This window comes from Myripristis murdjan, chromosome 6, assembly GCF_902150065.1.
Source record: "Myripristis murdjan chromosome 6, fMyrMur1.1, whole genome shotgun sequence".
Taxonomy (NCBI): Eukaryota; Metazoa; Chordata; class Actinopteri; order Holocentriformes; family Holocentridae; genus Myripristis; species Myripristis murdjan.
The window spans coordinates 28,904,378-28,926,618 of NC_043985.1; the positions used below are offsets into that span (position 1 = coordinate 28,904,378).

Below are 22,241 nucleotides of genomic sequence, written 5' to 3' on the forward strand. Positions count from 1 at the left end.
TTGTGCGCTCTCTCATTGTGTCTTTAACACCTACTTCCCTCAGACGTGTCACAGAGAGGAAAACAACACCTGAGTCTCCATTAAACCTCAGTTCCCTGTCAGTCATGGTTTTAACTGTGTAACACGTTTCAGAGCAGATCACTGCCTGGAAATGTTACTTAAAAAAAAAAAAAAAAAAAACTGTGATGATAAAATCTGTGAGACAGAGAGAATAAAGCTCCAGGACAAGAATAAAACAGCACTGACTTATTCTCATTAGGTTATGAAACTAATTTGTGGTCACACTTTATTTGGCTCGTCCATTATTGAAATTCAAGTTAGTATGATACTAAGTTGAATTTCAATAATGGACTTTTTTGGATCAGTTGTATTGGATACTGAGTTGACACTAACTTGATTTTTGACAATTTCCATCTTAATAAGTGATTTAGCCTCATAATCAATATTTTGTTTTTCTTCAAAGTTGGAAAAATCTGCTTTCCAATGCAGTTTCAGTTGTCTCGGGAGTTTTTCCAGGGAACAAATCAAAGTATATTTGTGTTGAAACAAGGCAGGAAAATTGCAAATCAGCCCACTAGGATCAAGAACATGACCACTGATTCAAGAAAGTTCTGGAAACAAGTTGATCAGCGCTGGAAACCAGTGGGATTATCTCATCCTGCTGGCCGACTGTTTCATCTGTTGGAAGGAAAACAAGAGTTTGACAGTGAATATGAGACTGGATGAATGTCCTTAAAACTGACTTTTTTTTGCAGTGAAGTTGGACATTAACATCAGCCACTAAAAATAAAGTGTTAAATTTGAACTAAGTTTTCCCCGAGTTAATATGTGGGCAAAACTGTGAGCATGAAATCACAATTATACCCGGGGGGAGCGCCTGCTCCGAGACGTCGGGCAGCACAGATTTGATACGGCGGCTGGAGAGACGGTTATGTGCTTTCTGCAATTTTTCAAACGTATAACCTCCAAAGATTCTTAAGAGAGTAAGAAAGCTTGCAGAAAACAGCACTGAAAGACTATGATTATGTGGATGGCACTGTAACTGATTTCAAAAAAAGTCAGATTACAGCCTTTTATTTGAAATGTCGGAGAATCCCCAAGGTCATGCAGGCGTCCTCAGCTTGACTTGTTGCACTGTAACATTCACCTAAAACACTCAGTCCCATGAAGTCCTCTCCTCATGCACTGCAGTGTGTGTGTGTGTGTGTGTGTGTGTGTGTGTGAGGCCGGACGATCCTGCTCTGGCATGGACAGAATAAACACATCATACTTTGCTGTTCTCTCTCATAATCCAACTTGGCAGCCATGCAGCACATCAGACGGAGAGAATATAGCCCATAAACAGACAGGCCGTAATGGGCATGGAATCTGTTCTACACTGATATGGTCTCTCTCTCTCTCACACACACTCACACACACACACACACACACACACTCAAACACACACAGACACAAATGGCACAATGTATAGGCAAACACACACACAGATCTGTGCATGTAACCCCGCCTCCCAAACCACAGATTTACATAAACACATACTGTACACAGTACATGTGCGTGCAAACTTTTTTGTGCACACACACACACACACGCACACACACACATAATGTTCATGCACTCATTAAAGTTCACAGATTAGATTGCAGTTGGAATATATAATTATTTACAGATTTATGTCATGTGGTTGGAGGGTAAAAACGGATCAGAAGGCACACATTATCTCTCCTATACAGTCATCGCCCGGCTACCTATTAGAAAACTGAGCAGAGCCTTCCAAGGTGTTTGCGGCACACACACACACACCACACACACACACGCGCACGCGCACACACGTACACACACATTGCAAAAGCTCTCCATCCATAACAAGTCATTTAGTCTCGTCTTCAGCGTTAAATTTTAGTTTTTCTTCAAACAAGTGACAGCAAATCTGACGGTCTGATGAGATAATCCCACTTCTTCCTGATGCAGTTTCACTTGTTTCAGGATTTTTTTCTGGGAAATAAGTCTAACGACGTTGGAACGAGGTGGAATAAGGCAGATCCGTCCACCAGGATGAAGGACATGACACTTGATTCAAGAAAATTCGCGAATTAAGTCGACTGGCGTTGGATTATTTCATCCAACTCGCAGATTTTTAACACCGAATATGAGACGAATTGAGTTGGTCAGATGGATTTTTTTTTTGCAGTGCACGCACACACACACACACACACACACACATGCTTCTCCCTCCTCTCCTTCCCCTGCTTGCTCATGTTTTTTTTAAGCATCTTGAATACTCCCACAATCTCACAATTCTGAAGATATGGCCATCTGGAGCTAAGGTCAGGTCCCTTTGAGTGTGTGTGTGTGTGTGTGCGTGTGTGTGTGTGTGTGGCATTATAAATACCCCAGTGGAGTCAGAGGAGGTCAGCACAGAACCCGATGTTTACCCCAACACTCCTCTCTCCTTTCTTCTCTCTCTCTCTCTCGCTCTCTCTCTGTCTCTCTCTTGCTCGCTCGCCCCCCCGCTGCTCCATCAGTCTGCCTAAATTCTTATTTACTTCCCTGGGCTTTAAGTCTCCCTGACTGACTGCCAGCCCCGGTCTCGCCCTGCTGAGCCAACAAAGTTTACAGACACAGACACCTATTTATGCTCCCATCGTGTTCGTTTAATGGAGGCCGGAATTATGAGGCAGCCAAGGAGGACGATAAAAAATGGGGAACATTACAAATGCATTCTTAATTTTTCGCCCCCCTTGTTGTTAACCGCTCAAACGAGGCCTGTGATTGATGACGGTGTTTTGTCTTCCCAGCGCTGCAGATGTAGCTGGCTGACGGTGCATGTGCAAAGAAAGGGAGAGAGAGAGAGAGAGAGAGAGAGAGAGAGAGAGAGAGAGAGAGAGAGAGAGAGAGAGAGAGAGAGAGAAGCCTCCTTCACGCATAAAACCCATAAGATTCCCATTTTACCTTTCCTACTAGTGTAAAATTTCCAAGTACAAAGCTTTCACACGTGACATGATGGTCCCAGATAGGCTGAATATTGCCTTTAAAGGATAATTCCACACTTTTTTTTTAAAGTTTGTGCTAATCACCACAGTCACATCCTCAATTTCTGCAATTTTTAGCCTGTGCCCGCTCACTGTCTGCACTGTAGTTCATCTGGTTTAAAAAAAAAAAAAAAAAAAAAAAAACACAGACTTGAAAAGCAGTGCCTATATGAGGTAATCCATCACAGAAAACATGCTGCCTTAATTACATTATCAGGAAATCTTTTTTTCTATTATTTTGTCATTAAGTTATTGTACTCAAGTGTGCATAAAATTAACAAATCCGCCAGAAATTAGCCCCTCTTTACTCCGCTGCCCTATCATTATTTTCATGTATAATTTTTTTGTTCATGACATAATTGCTAGTGGAGGCAGCTTGGCAATGAAGTGTTTATAAACCCTAAATTAACCAAATATGAGGAAATACTACCGCTACCACAACTACTAATGATGATGATGATTGTTATTATTGTTATTATTGTTGATTTACAAGGTGCTTTACCGGATAAAACAAAAAAACAACGGGAGGCATAAAAAGTGCTAACCGTAAAACCAATGAGAACAATAAAACAATAAATAAAATGAACCAACAAAACATAAAATGTAACAATATAACAATAAATTCAAACAATAAAGCAATCAAAATAATAATTAAAAAAAAAAAATAGTGTGGAACGTTGGGTAAAGGGCTCTCAGGAAGGCTGTAGCCCTCCTAATCTCTTCTGGAGGGTTTGGGGTGTGTGTATTATGCATGCAGTAAATTATGTATACACTATGTTATACTGTATAGCTTGCATATAGGTCATGAAACTCACTTAACTTAAAGCGATTGTTTGGCTTCTTGGTCATGCATCCACCGAGCTGGCTCATTTGCTCCCCCCCCAGTTGCAGGACTGAGAGCTTCACCAGGAGCAGCCAGGAGCCATCTGCCTCCTGATATCACGAGTATGCATATTAATCTCCCTCTGTTTAGATGCCTAGCAGCTCTCTCATCTCAGGCCGTCCAACTCCCACAAAGTTTGGAGCAAACTTTTTGACGTGGGTGAGTCACACAGTGAAACACGCCAATCCTGTGACTTCCTCGCCCCCTCTATTTCCACCATAAGACCTGGGAGTCTCACGGCTTTTGTTCGCATTAATGCAATTTGGTCTTACCTGACTGGCTTTTAGGGTTAAAGGAACAATGTTGGGGTTAGGGATCCTCAAAGCCTTATTTTTTAGCTCCACGCCTCTCTTGTTACAGCACATGCCTCGCATCTTAGCTGTGAAAACACTGTAATTGCCTTAAATCAAACTATATGGCGAAGACTTTGTTTGATTTTATCGCTGTGAAACAAAATTCACACACTGTTGACTGTGTAGCTTCGGGCGAGGGGAACATTTTCATGCTTCCAAATCAAGACTGAATGATCCAGAACGTCAGATAGCAAATCCAAATAGTCCCTGTCAGATTTGGACGCTGGCGAACAAACAACAGCGCCTCGAGCCACACCGACAGACGATATATTGCAAATTCATTTTCCGGAGTCAGAGCGAGTTCATCCTGACTTTATGAATCTGTACAGTATTTGCGAATGGGAAATGCACATGCATAAACGGGCAAATCTTCCTCGATATTATCACAGTCGCCACTTTGATTCTCGGTGGAGCTGCGCATCGGTGTGATGTGACAGATAAGGGAGGCGGCGGAAACGCTTTCCTCTAGTTTCAGGCGATGAGAGGGAGACAACACGGTATAAATTCACCGATGCAATTTTAATGAGTGTGTATTGTGTTATGGGCCTGGCTGCAAATCAGATGTCCCACTGGCAGTGTTAGGCTCATTATTCAAAAAAAAAATAAATAAAAAAACAGTAATGCAATACTCAACGGTCATTATTCGCCAGGATCAGTCATTTTTTATTATCTCGTTACCAAGCAATTCCTACGGTAGTGGCAGAGAGACTGATTTAACCCCTTAAACTGTGATTTTCCCTTAAATTCCCATTTAAGAAGCTTTAAAGTTGGTTTGTTTTCCGTATTGTACAGTAATAGCACACATGCACTATCTTCAGTAGAATATTCAGATTATTTTATGGCTGCAGCATCACATCAAATAAGCAGGAAACATCAGAAAGAATCAGAAAGAAACAAAAGCAACTGCAAGCCATTGATCACAACAGAGCTTGAACTCTGCTTTCCCCTTAAATTCTAGCAGTTTCAAAGTTAGAAACATCTTTTTTTTTTCTTTTTGCATATTGTATGACAATCTCACACACATCTTCTGTATCTTTTGGCTGCACCGCTTCGTCAAAGCTACACCACAGCTGAGAGAAATATTCAAAACCAGGATGCCACTGTTTTAAGGCTGCAGCGTTACATCAAATAGAAACTACCGAGATGTCTCGTGCATCATTTCATACACATTTCCCTGTAATTCGGCGGGGCATGTGTGGTGTCGTTGGAGAGCTTGGGATCTCTAGTAGAATTTAAAATAAAGTCCTGTGGGTTTGAACAAAGCTCGGCCAATCAGCATGCACTTGTACTGACAAACCCACAGTTGGAACTGGCGGTTAATATTAGCAGTGTGTCATATGGATATCTTGTGTGTGTGTGTGTGTGTGTGTGTGTTTCCTCCTCCCTGTGCGCCCAGGTAATATCACTGAGTCTCAGACAGTCTAACAGCCCCTCTGGGAGGCCGAGGCAAGACGGGGAGAGAAAGGAGAGAGGGGAGGCTTCACGGCTGGATGACTGTTTACTCCCCCCCTCCTTTCTCTCTTTTCTCTTGTTATCTCTCACTTTTCATCCCGGGCTCCCACTCCTCTCTCTCTCTCTCTCTCTCCTCGGCCTCGATTCACTTTCTCCTCACCTCCGTCTCTTTCAGATTCTTCCAATATTATCTCTCTCTCTCTCTCTCTCTCTCTCTCTGTGCCTCTCTCTATCTTTCGCTCTCCAAACAGAATAACAATTCACGACCCCAGCTGCCCCCGATAATCATTTGCCTGGCCAAGTTCTACGGCTCAATAAGATTATTGACTAGTCTCTGTGTGAGACGGAGTGCGTGGTCAATCAGAGGACGTGTCAAAGCTCACAGTTTGAAGCTTAAGACACTGAGTTCACTATCACACTTTCTCCCTCTCTCTCTCTCTCGTTCCCTCTTTCCGTCTGCCTTACCCCCTCTCTCTGCGTCTCTCTCCAGACACTTGCGATTGATGCCCCGGGACAGACTTATTGAACAGCAAATCCCACTCCAATTTATGGCATTAAGGACATAAAACGCCTACTTCAATTACTCCCTGGGCCAGAATACGGCTGAATTAGGAAGAGAACAAATCTGACGAGGCTGTCTGAGTTGATGCTCAATCACACGACTGGAATATTAAAGACATGAATCCAAGTGGCACACAGTGACAGTAAAAAACTTTGATGTATATGCATCAAATTAATGCAAACGAAAATGGGGGAAACTTGGCCAAAACAAGTTTTACTCCAAACAAAATTAAAAAAAAAAAAAAAAAAAAAAAAAAGTCAGTGTCTTATCCTGACTGAACGAATCGCAGTGACAGTTTGAGAAAAGCCAAACAGATGTTTGACATTTGCACGGTGGCAAGATGTAAACTCAGACAGGCTGCGGGCTGTGAGCTGAGACCTGCCTCTTCCCAGGGAGCGCTAAAAACCTCACCGCCCTGCTCGCTCCAATCCAAACACTGTCGCCGTCCTGACAGAGACTCACCACGCTTTGGCAGACACAATCAGACGGGGTCAGCGCCAAGTAAAGGTGGAAATAAGGACAGAAACCACTCATCTATCATAAAAAAAAATGGATTGCTGATTGCTGGACTGCCATTGCAATGCCATAAAGGTACAGTCAAATTTATAGGAGTCATAATCACTGAATCTATCCATCTTTATCTCTAACAGTCAAAGTTTTCACCTTTTAATGTTCTCCCGTTCATGATATAGACAATCTGTCAGCTAAAATCAAATCAGAATAAATTTTATTCATCACATACACAATTATACACAGCACATTCATAGGCGGAGTTTGAAATTTGCACTTGGGGGGGCAAACATTTTTTTTAATTATTATTTTATTTATTACAATACCAAACATAATGTAATTCAGATTTATTTCTGAAAATAATCTTATTTTATTGCATTGCTTAAATGTTTATAGATATGTATACAGGAAAAAAAAATATTGGACCTAATGTTGACTCAATGTAGTGACACATTTCAGACGCTAGGGGGGGCAATGCCCCGGCTGCCCCCCCGCAAACTCCGCCTATGAACACATTGTAGTGTGTACGTCTTATTTGTCGTGTTTCTTGATGAAACACGGATCATAATCTCACCTTAACCCAAACAAAACTGTTTTTTGAGTCGTCCAAACCTAATCCTTAATCTCTCCCTGTAATTATATGGAGAAGTCTTCGTGACGTCTGACGGGTTTTAGTGCTTTTGCCGATAAAAACAGGGATGCACTGCTTGGATGTCCGCCTTAAAATAGTGCTTGCATGGTGATTGTTTGAGTTTGACATGGACATCCAGAGGATCGCCAGTTATGACAGTGCTGCTGGTGAAATGACATAAGGTAGGCCAAATAACATTCAACATCCATGCAATAGTCTACTCCATAGGGCCAGGCAGCAGCACACAGCTCAATATATGTTAGTTTTAAAAAGTAAAAGGTGAAGCAGAGAGAACTCTTCCCACTGTTCACTGTGTGCACTGCCATGCTGATGGTGGCATCATGTGGCTAACTCAGGCTGCAAATCGATCTTGCCCGAGTTTCCCACTGGAAATTCAGCTTTGAAACGCCCTCCTATTGGACATTTCCAAGTAGGAGCTTGTTTCTTTCCAGTTTCTGAGCCCAAGCGAATGCAGCGTTACTCACTCTTTAGGGCCGAATCAACCTGAGCCGAGGTCGAAACGTAACTGAAAACACCAAAGTTAGCGCCCTAACCCTAAACAAAGTTATTTTAATAGCTCAAGCTTTACCCTTACCTTAACCAAAGATGCTTTAACTTATCTTATAGCTAACTTTTTCACATGCCAAATAAGCAAAAATTAGTTGTTATGTTGACTTAAATAATCCACAACACACAATCTGCATTTCAGAGGTTGTGTTTACTGTTTGCAATTTTATGAGACTGTGTTGTAATATTAGTCCTCGCTGAGAAGACCTATTGATCTTGAGTGATACCTCAAATGTGATGAATGTGTGTTGGCCATAATTAGCCTATTATGAGGCTAATCATGGCCAACATTCAGCCTTCTTTTTCCCGCTGTATGTTAACGAGGCTTTGCAACAAAAAGGTTTGCAGACCAAGAGGCTTTCTCCTGTTTCTATTTAACATAATTATATTATAACATGACATAATTCTATTTGAGTCCAGAGTCTATTATATTATTACTGTGTGAATCAGCTTGATGTGCTAATTCACTTCCTGGAAATGATGATCGCCTGTGCAGTGGTGCAGTTAAATTGGAAAAAAAAAAAAAAAAAAAAAAAAAATCTCTGTAAAACATTTACGATATTCCTGTAATTTTGGGCAGTTTACCTGGTCAGTTTGGGAAGAAGCTGGTCAAGTTGACAGATTTTTCTTTTTAATATTCAAAATATGCAGTTTTTTTGTTCAAAGTCTGTATTTCAATTGGAAATATTAAAGCCCTGCAAGCTCCTTAACCTTTTAATCCCTCTGTCGATCAGCTGGCTGGTTCCAAAAATCCGCCGCCGTTTTGACTGCATATCAATATTTCATGCATCCATTTGCATTAAATAAATGCATCAGGGGAGGTCATGCTTCCTGTCAAGTTGCTGCCTGAAGGAGCAGCATTTAAGCAGGAGTTGGTGCACAAAAAGCAGAGTGCCTCTAACCGTGGAGACGTGAGACACTTACAGCAGGAGATGGAGAAACAATGGAGCCGTTATTATCGGTGTGCTTGAAACTGAGCTGCGAGATAAAGGCCCTTTCCCAAAGCATTTAGCTCACCGTGATGTAATGCCTGATAGAAGAGATCAGCCAAGGACAAGCAGTCGCACGTTAGGCCACATCCACTACAGCAAGACAGAGGCGAAAATAATGAAAATGTTTTATCCCTCGCAGTCTCTTCCACCGGGCTCCCACTCTCATCTGTTCACCTTTTCTGTTCACGTTTTCTCTTTCTCCCAGGCAATTTCTCACTCTCCTACTCTCCCTCTTTTCAATAGTGCCTCCTCTCCGTTCATTTCTGTGTCTCTTCGCCCTCTCGCGCCCTTCCTTTCTCCCTCCATCCTCCATCCTCCACCCACCTTATCTGTCCTTTCACACTCCTTACCCAAACAGAGCAGAGATGAATGATGAGTGGCTGAGGGAATTTTGGCCCTCTCCGCCGTCCCGCAGAACCAGAGACGGAGACAAACAACAGGGCCGTGTGAATTAAATATGACAGGGGCCCCCGCTGCTCCTGCGTGAGCGAGCTCGCTGGACACTGCAGATGGAGCTCGGTTCAATCGCCGAACTCACGAGAATAGTTGGAAACTCGGGAGCATGAAAAGAGGGAGGCATAAAAGCCACAGATGGACTTGTTTACTCTTGGTAAAACTCGGCGACATTCTCTGTCCTGGAGTGAACGCAAACAGGCTCACACACGCACACACACACACACACACACGCGCGCGCGCATACACACACATACGGGCATGCACTCACACTCACAGTGGCGTTAAGTTTCACAAAAACTCTGCTCTTTTCCAGAAACAGTGGGTCCCATGCCAGGAATCAATACACCGTGGTAATGGGGCGTGCGTGTGTGTGTGTGTGTGTGTGTGTGTGTGTGTGTGTGTGCGTGTGTGTGTGTGTGTGTGTGTGGAGGTGGAGGGGTGTTATTTGGCAACTCTGCTGACCCTGAAGATGGCTAGGTGTCTCCCATGGAGCTCCTCTCTGCCTCTGTGTCTGCTGGTGTGTTTACCAGACAGAATCACAATGAGTAAAAATACAATTTCACGTTGAGGTGCGACTCTGATACCATTCATCTCCTCTCTCAGGACAGAGGCGTGGCCCCTGCTGTTTCCAAGCACTTCGGCTGACCCATTTGTGCTTTTGCAGCCTGAAGCTTATATAGGAAATGAAGGTGGATACCCAGTCATTTCCCCCAAAACCTGCACTGCAGTCTAGTGAATAAGTCCTATTGGCAACCACTTTGAAGCCTTGTCAATAGCAGCTAGCTGCGGTTAGCCACAGATAGATCGTTTATATGTCTGATGATGTCTTGTTTGACTGGTTTTTTCAGTGTTGCATTCATTCCACCACAGACGGGGGTGTTGCTAATTAATTAGCAGCTAGAGTTGCAATCCTGTCCTGCCTCGGTTTGGTTTCTGAGTGGCGTACATTTTCACGAAGAGTGTTGTGACAGCTCCTGCACTGCAAAAAGTCAAAATCTTACCAAGATTATTTGTCTTATTTCAAGTAAAAATGTCTTATTTCTAGTCAAAATATCTCATTACACTTAAAATAAGACATGATCAGCTCAGAAATAACTTGTTTTTAGACATTTTCCACATGTTTCAAGTGGAAAATTTACTTGAAACAAGTTAAAATTTGCTTGAAACAAGAAACAAATTCTGCCAAAGGGACAAGCAAATTTTTACTTGTTCACTTGTGTCACTAGTAAAAATTTGCTTGTTCCATTGGCAGAATTTGTTTCTTGTTTCAAGTAAATTTTCACTTGAAACAAGTGAAAATTGTCTAAAAACAAGTTATTTCTGAGCTGACAATGTCTTATTTTAAGTGTAATGAGATATTTTGACCAGAAATAAGACATTTTTACTTGAAATAAGACAAATAATCTTGGTAAGATTTTGACTTTTTGCAGTGTGGTTCTGCCTCAAACTTTAAAAGGCTGCAGTGCATTACAAGCATTTGAAAGAGAGAGGCTGGCCAGTGGAAATCCCCGTTCCGCGACACCTCTGCCGTGCATCTGCTTCAGCTGTTGTACGTCGTGTCACATCTTGTTCATGTTACACACTACATGCTTTTCTGCAAAGCGGCTAACAGGATACCCTGATGTTTTGTGCCGGATGAAAGTAGGGCATTGATCGCTGGGTGTGCAAGGGCGTTTAGCTCAGGGTGCATTCGTACCACTCGGCCTGTGGAACAGCAGCTTGCACAAACTGACGCTGGCTGGCTTTCTGCAGGAAAATGTCAGTCTAGTGAGTCCATCATTGCAAATGTATTCTGCATGGCTGGGCTTTTGTTCAAACCCACGGTACTTTATTTTAAATCCTCGTGGAGATCCCAGCATTCACAAAGATACCAAACATGCCCTAATGAATTACAGGGGCACGTGCATAAAATGACACACAAGGCTATCTATTCATTTTCTGTTTCATGTAATGGTGCAGTCACTGGCATTTTAAGTTTGAGTATTTCACTCAAGCGTGATATAGCGTCAATGAAGCGTTGCAGTCAATAGATACAGAATATGTTTGTGAGATTCTTGGGGACGCTGGAGCACACGGTTTACATTGTATTGATGGGTACAAGGACTAACATTTCGACGTGTGCTGTGTCTTCATCAAACAGTCACGGCACTAAAGAGAACATAGATACAGGCTCCTCTGCTGAGGATCTATGCATCTATCAATAAAATTTAAATCATGTGCTCTTGTGTCTTTCAAGATATTGACTTGTCTCCCTCTGGCAGGGTTGCCAGGTCTGTGAGACAAAAGCAGCCAAACAGCAACTCTAAACCAGTCCAAAACCCGCCCAACCTGGTATAAAAAGGACCCAAAAATCAGCCCAATACCAGAACTCAAAATATGCCCATAAAAATCCATATATGTTGCTTTTAAAGTCCAGCAGCATTGCTATAATTGCAAAATGCACTATAATATCTATAAAATAACACCATAAACATTAAAGGCAATTTCCCGAAACAGTTCTTTCACCTATTTAATTTACAGTATATCAGAACTTAAAATATAATATGGGATACCTCACTTCAGCTGACAGGCACTGGGATGATGGATTTGGGTATAAACATTGGTCATTCAAAATATGAATCTTTATTCATGTCTGCCCAAGCCCAACCCGTGGACAAAATTTGTTACCCGCGGCAACACTTAAAAAGTAGCCCAATTTGGCAGAAAAAACACAGACTTGGCAACCCTGCCCTCTGGAAGCACCACACCCAGGCTGAGGTGCAGTACGTTTTGCAGTTTTTCCTGCACTCCCAGTTCATGTATTTGATATTATCATCCAATGTGGAAAAAAAAAAATGCCTTTTCTAACTTTGAAGCTTCTTAAAGGGGTTCCATTTCCATCGTGATCCATCAGTATCTTGCAGCTGTTTTTATGCAGGCTAATTCTTACTGATGTTTCCTGCTCATTTGCTGTGCGAGGCCCACATCACAGCCGCAGCCCGATCATGCAGCTTGACAGCCTCCACTGAATCAGACGCTTCCTCACCAGGGACTCTGTCCAGCTCCCTGTCCCGGCTCGACTCGTCGCCCATCTGGACTGCTGCGACTGTAACTGACTATCGGACTTCTCCTGACTCTCAGAGTACTCTTTGCAACCCTCCTACAGCTCATCAAGCATGCTGCAGCCGGCCCTCTCCCCGGCCCTCCTGAATTCCCCCCATATCACACTCTCCTGCACTCCCCCGGCTGCCTGTGGCTGCTCATATCGAAATCGATACGGTGACGCTGGTGCAGACGTCTGCTGGGGGAGTTGCTGTTGCCAGGTGCAGAGCGCTCGCTTTCCTGCAGCGACTTGGCCCCCGTGCACATACAGCTTCTACACTGTGCCTTGTTCAAGGGCACTTTGATAAGGCTCGGCACACTTTTCCTGATGCAGGGATCAAACTCGGGGACAGCAAGAGGCACGGTCTGAGAGCTTTGGCCTAACGCTGGAAATATATATGTAAGTGTGTAAATGTTTGTGGCGGACAGCACGCAAGGACTGAGACTGTAAATTTTAGTGCCATTTTCGCTGCCTTTAAATTGGAGTTAGTCTTGGTTTATACGGAAAAGGCAGAAGAGTGGAAAGAAATGTGTGCAAAAGTCTGTCATGGCCCTGTCGGTCACAGTGGAATAAATTACTGTTGCGTGTGTACATGCCCCCGTGTGTGTGTGTGTGTGTGTGTATCTGAATTAAGGCAAGTGAAAGTTTGCTGGTGCGTGTGTTTTTGCGTGTAAATATGCATGCATGTGTGTGTGTGTGTGTGTGTGTGTGTGTGTGTGTGTTTAAGCTACAGTAAGCCCACTTTATTATTCCCCAGTGTTTGCCAACAGACACTGTCCAGGCCTCAGTGAGCAGCTCGGGCTTCATTATCCCATGCTGCTATGGCTAGGCACAGATCACAGGACATGCAGTGCAAACACACACACACACACACACCCACACACACACACAAACACACAGCAACTCCTCAGGGGGTTTTTTAAGAGGGCGTGACAAAGGGTATTTTTGCTTCTTATAAATTTTACGAACAGACAAGTAAAGCACCAATTTGGCAGCATTAAATTATCTGCATCCACCTGACACAGACTTTACAGCCACCCTCTCTCTTGCTCTACTCTTCTCTCTCATACACACAAACTCACATATGCACAAAAACACACAAACTCACACTAAAAATCACAGTCTTTGCTTCGAGGAAATAAACTTGGCATGAGAGGAAAATGCCCAGATGACCCCACATTTTGTCATATTGAGTTACAGGCAGCTCTGTTGGACACGAGGCTTCACAATCACTGTTTTTGTCTTTCAGCAGATAAAACTGTGAGAATAGATATAGTAGCCAAGTCTGTGATAATACACCACCAATGATAAATCTTACCAAGAGGAGGGGGGGTCACTGCAAAAATCCCCTTACAAAACTTGAATTTAAGTGAAATTATTAAACCTGATTATTCTTTATTAAGGCACTTTGGGGCCCTCAAAAGGTCCAGGGCTTAGGAAAAGTTTCCCTACCTTGAAGGATGTGCAGCCAACAGCGACATGCAAGAAGTGATATGAGATTAGAGGTGAAACGACGCAACTCCGAGTCATTTCTTGCATTTCTGTCACGTGGGTTCAATACTAAGCCCCCACCCACCCACCCACCACCACCAGGTCTTGAGTCTGTTCACTGCAGTGGAAGAAGACATACCTGGGTACAGATTATCACTGATTCTTCCAGCTACAAATCTTTGCAATATTCTTATACTAATCTGGCTATGAACTGCACATGCACATTTTAGTGAACTGCTGCAGAGACGTTGCTGGGAAACAAAAAAAGCTGAGGAGACAGGAAGTGTATTCCATTTTCATACCAGTGGCCCAGGATATGATACATCCTCTTCCCTTATTACAGCATTTTTGATACAGTATACTGGCGACTTAATTCTACTAGACATGAATATATAAACATGAGCGCAGTGGCTGACTCACCCTGTCCTCCTCCTCTCTCAGGTCTGGCATGGTGCTGATACACAAGCTGACCACAGTGACGGCGACCATGAGCACTGACATGCAGGCAAAGATCTTCCCGGGCAAGCCAGACTGCGGATTCTCCACCATATCTCTCAGCCGGTTCATCATCTTTCGGTACTTTGTCTCCTCCACGGGCACGCGCTGCATGGCGTTCCTCTGCCGGCGCTCCTCCTCGCGCCTCTCGTGCTCGTGCACCTCCTCGATGCGCGTGTACATCTTCCTCTTGCAGCAGCGCTCCATGTAGGCCATCTCCACGCCCCAGTAGGTCAGCTCGTCGTGCAGGGACAGGATGCACATCTCCCGCAGGAGGCGGAGCTTCCCCGCCGCCAGGAAGTTGAGGATGACCCTGAAGGCGGACGGCGAGCGGTCGAAGAAGAACTCCTTGCGCGCTTCGTCGTAGTCGTCGCAGACGCTGGCGATGTCTTCGGGAGAGCGGCAGCCACACAGGCGGCCGAGCCGGGTGAGGGGGAACTGCTCCAGGGTGCTCCAGGGGAAGGTGTAGCGGTTCCCCCCTACGTTGATCACTGCCAGCAGGCCGTGGTCGATGGACACCAGGTCCTCTGGCCGACGGATGAACTGGGCCCTCTGGTAGTATGCACCCTGCAGGGTGAGAAGATAAAAGGAAGAAATGGATTAAAAAAACAATATGACAACAAATTTGAAAAGCTTTTTTTATATACACTGCAAAAAGTCAAAATCTTACCAAAATTATGTCTTATTTCAAGTAAAAATGTCTTATTTCTAGTCAAAATATCTCATTACACTTAAAATAAGACATGATTAGCTCAGAAATTACTTTCTGAGCTAACAAGTGAAAATTAGCTTGAAACAAGAAACAAATTTTGCCAATGGAACAAGCAAATTTTTACTTGTGACACAAGTGAACAAGTAAAATTTTGCTTGTTCCATTGGCAAAATTTGTTTCTTGTAATGTGTAATGAGATATTTTGACTAGAAATAAGACATTTTTACTTGAAATAAGACAAATAATCTTGGTAAGATTTTGACTTTTTGCAGTGTAGAGGCATGACTCAAAGATTTTAAGAATAATAGAAACACTGAGAAGAAGTGTAAAAGAATAGCTGAGAAAACAAAAGCCTTTTCGAAGTAAAGTCAGAATTATTCAGATATTATTAAGTTAGAAGTCATACAAAACTCCCTGCAGAGTCATGATGGTATCAAATGAAAACAAAAGGTGAACTTAACATAATCAAGAATGCTGAGAAACATTTGAATTAAAAAAAAAAGCTGAATCCTAATATTTGAATGCAACTCCTGTCTGCAACAACTCTGACCATTTCAAATAATCCCTTGCATACCTTGATAGTCTCAGTCTCGGGGATCTCGGTGAAGATGCGGTCAAGGCTGCTGTCATCGCTGACTGACAGGTTGCTGAAGTCATGGTTGGCGTTGCTGATGATGGGCATTGCGGCATCGGGAAAGCCTGCCGCTCCAGACGGGGCAGCTCAGACCAGCAGGTGAAGACAAATGGGCAGTACAGACGGCGCCGGAATCAATCAATTGCTTTAGTCTCAGGAAGCAGTGATCCTTTTGAAATTGCAATCGTCAAGAACTTCCATTAAAACCTGCACAAGGAAAAAGCCTCCCTGCCACAGCCCAGGTGCACTGTAGATGAGATGTGGAGAAAATAATCTTTTTGGTCTCAGCGCCCGTCATAACAAGGGCCCTTTTTTCTCAGAGACGGACCAGCTATGGCTTTGGCTCCCAACCAGCACAGCAAAAAAAACCCCGAGGGAAAGAGAGAGAGGGGAGGGAGGCAAAGTCAGGAAACCTTTTTGCGGGAAGTGAATGTGGGTGGACTGGGACGGGGCAGTCACAGGTCTACAATAGAAACAGCTGGCGTTTTGGGATTCAGAGGAAGATCAGCGGGTAATCCAGGTTTGACGCACAAGTCTGGAAACGGAAAGCCCGGACGGGGAGAGTGGGTCAGGATTGATCAGTGGCTCATGGCTGTGCGGGATGAGTTGGATCAGTCCTGAGGCGGGATGTGTGGCACTGAAGTATCCAGGGAGTGAGGGGAGATCCTCTCTGTCGCCACAGCAGGATTAGGGAGGGCCTAGACCCGCGGTGTGATGCAGACACTACGAGAGAGAGAGAGAGAAAGAGAGAACAAGAGATAAATGTCAAAATGGGGGTGGGAGGGGGGCAGCGACTGAGATTAAGAGATGGGAGAAGCAGACGTGCTTTGGAACAAGACGGGACAGAGATATAGAGAGACACAGATACAAATAGAGGATAGAACGTGTGTGTGTGTGTGTGTGTGTGTGTGTGTGTGTGTGAGAGGGTTAGGTTTAGGGTTAGCCTTCAGCCTCCTTTAGTGTCCAACAAAAGAATTCCCATTGAAACTGAACGGCAGAGCGGCTGTTTTACCCACAATGTGAGCCATATAGGACATTAATGTAATTATCATTCAGGTTTTATGGTGGTAATTCACACAAATTGTAAGGTCAAGGTTTACTGGCAGGTTGAGGCAGGATGTGTCTTTGGAAGAGGTGGGATAAGGATTAACGATTTTGTTCAAAGCATTTTGTGATGTCTCATCATTCAGCGAGCAGTAAATCAAAAGAAGGCTCTGTCTTTGGTTCTCATTTGGAGAAGAGGGAATTCAATCGAGGCCAAGAGGAGGCTCAAGGTGCATCTTGTTCTATCTGTAATTTTAGGCCTATTATGGGGAGAGTAAGTCTCTGGCAATCCCCAAAAGCATCCATCTACACGTCGGTAAGTTTGCATGCCTGGAACTGTTATAGCAAGTGAACGATATCCCGCATAAATCACTTCTTGAAGCCTTGCTAAGTCGAGCTAGCTGCAGTTTGCTGTCGGTGAAGTGTTTAGGTCCGGCGACTGTTTTCAGCGGAGTTGCATCCCTGGAACAGATAGCGTCCAATCTCACGTCTCGGTTTAGTTTCCAAGGAGAACACGTTTTCATGAAGGCCGCGTCGTGACCGCTTCTGGTTTTGTCTCGTATGCAAATTTGACCAGGCTGCACTCCAGACCCTCTCTCTGTGAAGCATTCAAAGATTGTGGCTTGATCAGACTAATTGCGCTTAATCTCTCGTTCCATTATTTTGTCCATTGTTTTGTATACAAAGAGCAAAAACAAGAAGAAAATGCATTGTCATATGAGTACCCAGTTATCGAATATCTCTCATTGTCCGAGCACCGATGAGTCACAGCGTCTCGGGGGTCAGAGTTCAGAACTGAACTCAGTGCGTGGGTGAGAAACAGCAGAGACAAATACTATTTTTTGAAACTCGTTTTGTAACTTGTTTTTTTTTTTGTGAATTGCATTTGGACGGGTGTGAATTGGTGGTGAATCTTTTTTCAGCGCCACTAAGATGAAGGGAAGAGATGAAGCATGCAGTTTACTTGGCTAATCTCGACTGGCGACGCTCATAGCGACCCGCCGTAAAGTGGAACAAAAAGCATAACAAGTTCTTTCTCGCCATCAAAACAGCCTTCCTCGCTGGAGACTGTTAACTGTCGCAATCACCCCAAAATGGTGCACTATGTACCTGGATTTTCCCATCATTTGTCATCACAATCACTGATTCCAACCACAGTCTCGTCCATTCTGCAACTGTGAAGCCACTCACCTACAAATTACCATTCACTCCATGCAGGAAGACCAAAAAATGTGTTGAAGCAATGACCAGATAACAAAGATTATATTGGGAAAGCCGTGTCTTCAGACATTTTTTTTTTAATAGGTTTAATTTAGAAACACATCCAACTAAATTATGAGCACCTCAGTGTGGAAAATTGTTCAATTCTGTGCTTCTGAAGAATATATTTAACTTGTCTCTGGTGCTCTGATGGATTTTGCTGGAGACAGATTGGAGTGCATTCAACCAACTCATCAGCTTTAGAGGTAAGCCGTTTTATAGAGGCAAAGTGAATGAGATTTCAGTTGGAACCGGGTGACATGATGCGAAATGATGAGAGTAAAAAACTTGGATTGAAAATAACCGGAATATATGCTTTGAGAGCCGCTGTTATGTACAATATCTTGTTTGTGCCAGTATTAAACACTAGAGCCGACTTGGCTGTTTGTGGACAGCTGGAGAAAAGTTTATGCTGCTGATGTCGATCAATAATCGATTAATGCGTGCGCACGACTCCAAGACTTCCCTTCACTGCCTATAGCCAACTTTTGCATGCTGCTGTGAATGTAAAGTTATAAAACATGATCTCAAAAGCACACACACACACACACACACACACACACATGGCACGATGCAGCAATTTATTTTGTACAAGTCACTCAAAATCTCTAACTCAGAAAGAGGCCATTTCAAACTTATTCCAAATGGAGGTATTACTTGACATTCACTCTCTGCTCCCCTCCAAACACACATACACACACACACATACACACACACACACACACACACACACACACACACACAGGTGCAAGTGTGCCTTCACACACTCGTCTGTCAGGCTGACTAGCGATGACTCACAAACCTGATGGTTAGCGCAGCATGGTGCCCGGTAACACTAATACTTATGCAGATGTGTGTGTCTGTGTGTGTGTGTGTGTGTGTGTGTGTGTGTGTGTGTGCCTCTATGAGACAGAGAAAGAGGTAGAGTGAGAGTGTGTGTGAGTTTATAGGTCTGCTGTATTGTCAGAGTTACAGTGCTGCAGCTTTTGAATGCTGTCGCCTGTAAAATAAGAATATTATCAGCAATATGCAGATTATTCTGCTTGGTTGGCAGCTGCAGCATTAACCCAGTCTCATTCAGTTTATATAAGTGGACAGAAGAGAAAGAGGTTCGAGGGAGGCAGTGGACACACACATCACTAAGTCGGGAGGGGGGAGCTGGGGGGGGGGGATCCAATAAATCACTACTGGCAAGGTGTTTCATTCCCAGCTCGCAGAGGGGAGGAGAGTATGATAAACTATTTATTAATAGATTTGTATTCCCTATGGATGGGAGGCTTGCTTCGCCTGGTGGAAAGTTAATTGAGGGAAGTGTTTTCAGCAGCACCCTGGTATTATCAGCTTCGTTCTGCCTCCTGACTGTGTAGTGGATAGAAATGACAGACACAAGAGCAAAAATAAGTGATGAACAGGAGGCTGAGCCAACCTGTACTCTGGCTCTTTGTATGTGGGGTCTATTCACCTTTTTTGGGCTGATATAAATTTCAAGCAGACAAACTCACACACTGGTACACGTCATAATAAGCAACATCAATTTAATCTAAGTTTGGGATTTTGAGGAGTCAAGCATAAAGAAATGCTTCTGTGAAAGAATAGTTCATTTTTTTGGTGATATATTATTGATATATTAGGCTGAGGAAGCGCATGACATCGTGTATTCAGCATCTACATCACTGGATGAGGCAGTTCCACATCGGCTGTCATTCACCAGCAGCTGCTGGAAATATTGACTCTGCTGCTGTGAATCATTTTGCTTCAATGTGGAAGAGAAACTCTTTTCTCTTTTACTGTCCCATCTCTCTCACTGTCGCGCGCGCACGCACACGCGCGCCACACACACACACACACACACACACACACACACACACACACACACACACACACACACACGGTGCAGCCGAACATGAAACACACGCGCGCGCACACACACACACACACACACACACACACACACACACACACTGTTCCGCGGAAGAAATGTGCGCCCTTATCAAAACTTGACTCATCAATTAGGCTCAATTGGAGGATTAATTAATTTTTTTTCACGGTCTCATTTGCAAATCGCTTTCTGACATTCTTGTGGCAAAAACAAAGAGGAAGCCTTAAGTCAAAGTCAAATGGAGCTCAGAGGACGCGTTTCCAACCATCCCGCTCGGGCTGCAGTTTTATTATCAAAAAGCAACTCTTATTATGATAATTCTCAAAATGTAGGTTATGCCTGTTTCCGAATAATATAGCCTACGATAAATCCTGTCCATAAGAATTTCACCAAATGGGAGCTGTTTTAATCAGGTGAGAATAAAAGACATATCATTAGCATCAGTTGCTGCAGTGACTGTTCATTATAAGTTTAGACGGGTCTAATATGCAGAAACAGACAAAAGCTCAACTTGTCACGTCCGGCTTACCATCCTGAGAAGACCCGTCCAACCAGCCGAACCAACCGGGTGAGATCCCTCTGCCGCCTCGCCGTCCCTCCGATCATTCACCACACAGCCTCATCGACTATCATCAACCGCCTCATGTTGAAAAGTGCAGACTGCATCTCTGCGGTATCCACAACGCAATCCAGACCTGTGGAGCGGGCTGCAGGCGCACGGGCAGCCTGAAAACACCGGGGATGGAGAGAGGAGAGAGCTGGTGTGCCGGCTGGGCTCAAAGTGTCCCGTTACAGCTCGGTTAGTGGTACTGCAGGAAGAGGAGGAGGAGGAAGACACGGAGGAGGAAGGGAGGAAGAGAAGAAGGGGAGGACTGTGGTGCGCAACGGAGGAGACTCCGGCTACCCAAGTTCAAGTTTGCGTAAAGGTGGAAACAGGCGCGCCGGTGATGCTCGACTTTTTTTTTTTTTTTTTTTTTTTTTTTGGCAGCTTATTCACAAACACAGAGTAAAGATACGCAGAATCCTCAGCGACCGCGGTGTTGCTGCCTCAGCGCCCCATTCCCCCTTCTCCAGAAACACATACACAGCCGAATATAAAATCCAAAAAGATACTGTATGTGTTCAGGCTTCAGGCGTCCGCATATGTTCTCCACCCCGATCAGCTCTTGCGCAACAGGGGGCGCGGTTCACTCCAAATTACCTTCACAAAGGCTTGGATCTGCAGTGGAGCCCCAGCGCTGAGTCAAAATGCCCCCAGATAAGTTATGCGGAGTAACATTTTCTACCACTGCTGATGAATTCATCATCCGCCTTGTATCACCACTGACGGAATCAAATCTATTAGGCTGTTTGGCTGTGACGCTCACACTGAAATCAGCGGACAGTTGGAGAAATACAGGCAAATAATTACTCACACAGTTACAATATGATATTTTGCGCCTATCCATATACTTCTGAAAAGTGTTGTTGGTTTAGGTCTAGTTAATATTCAGCACAGACTCGACAATGATCCTTACATAAAAAGTAATATATTGTTATTTTTTCACACACACACACACGCAGAGAGAGAGAGAGAGAAAGAGAGAGAGAGTAGATTTAACTAAACTTTCTTCAGAGAACAATATCTAATTAATTAAAGACAGCATTAATATTCCACATCAGTTCTGGTTTTTACAGCCTGAACTAAGTGTCTGTCCACACCACACACACACACACACGCACACGCACGCACACCATGTAAAACCTCTGCAAAGTCATGCACAGGAACAAGAGAACAACAGCACAGAAGCTGCACTGTAGGGGAAGGTTCACGCAGAAAAAAAAAAAATATCATTATGCTCGCAAATTTGTGTGAGGCGCTAACCTCACACACCCACTTTGTCCTTGAGAGGCAGCTCATTAGGTTGCCAGCACCTGAGGGAAGTGCTAAAACAAGCAAACACTTTGTGCAGGCCCTTATGGCTGCTAACGGAGCAGACAACACATTAGTGACGGTAGGGATGGAAACTGAAGAGGGAGAGAGAGAGAGGGGTGTGTGTGTGTGTGTTTATGTGTGTGTGTGTGTGTCAGACTGTGCATTTAAGTGGTGAGGACATAGACTCGGGTTCAGCTTACCGAATCCCTCCATCACTACAGTGGCCTAACAGTGCAGCTGGTTAGTGTGTGTGCGTGTGTGTGTGTGTGTGCAACATGAGGCCGATCATAC

General features: G+C 43.9%; 1 protein-coding gene across 1 annotated transcript in view; it reads right to left on the reverse strand.

Moving 5' to 3' along the window:
* Window positions 1–16,567, reverse strand: part of kcng4a (potassium voltage-gated channel, subfamily G, member 4a) — a 32,839-nt gene extending 16,272 nt beyond the window's left edge. Inside the window, exons 1-2 of the mRNA XM_030052730.1 lie at window positions 15,793–16,567; window positions 14,432–15,073 (exon numbers count right to left, since the gene is read on the reverse strand). Coding sequence (XP_029908590.1) covers window positions 14,432–15,073; window positions 15,793–15,900 — 750 coding nt within the window. The 5' untranslated portion in view covers window positions 15,901–16,567. The remainder of the gene's footprint in view (window positions 1–14,431; window positions 15,074–15,792) is intronic.
* Window positions 16,568–22,241: the final 5,674 nt, after the last annotated feature.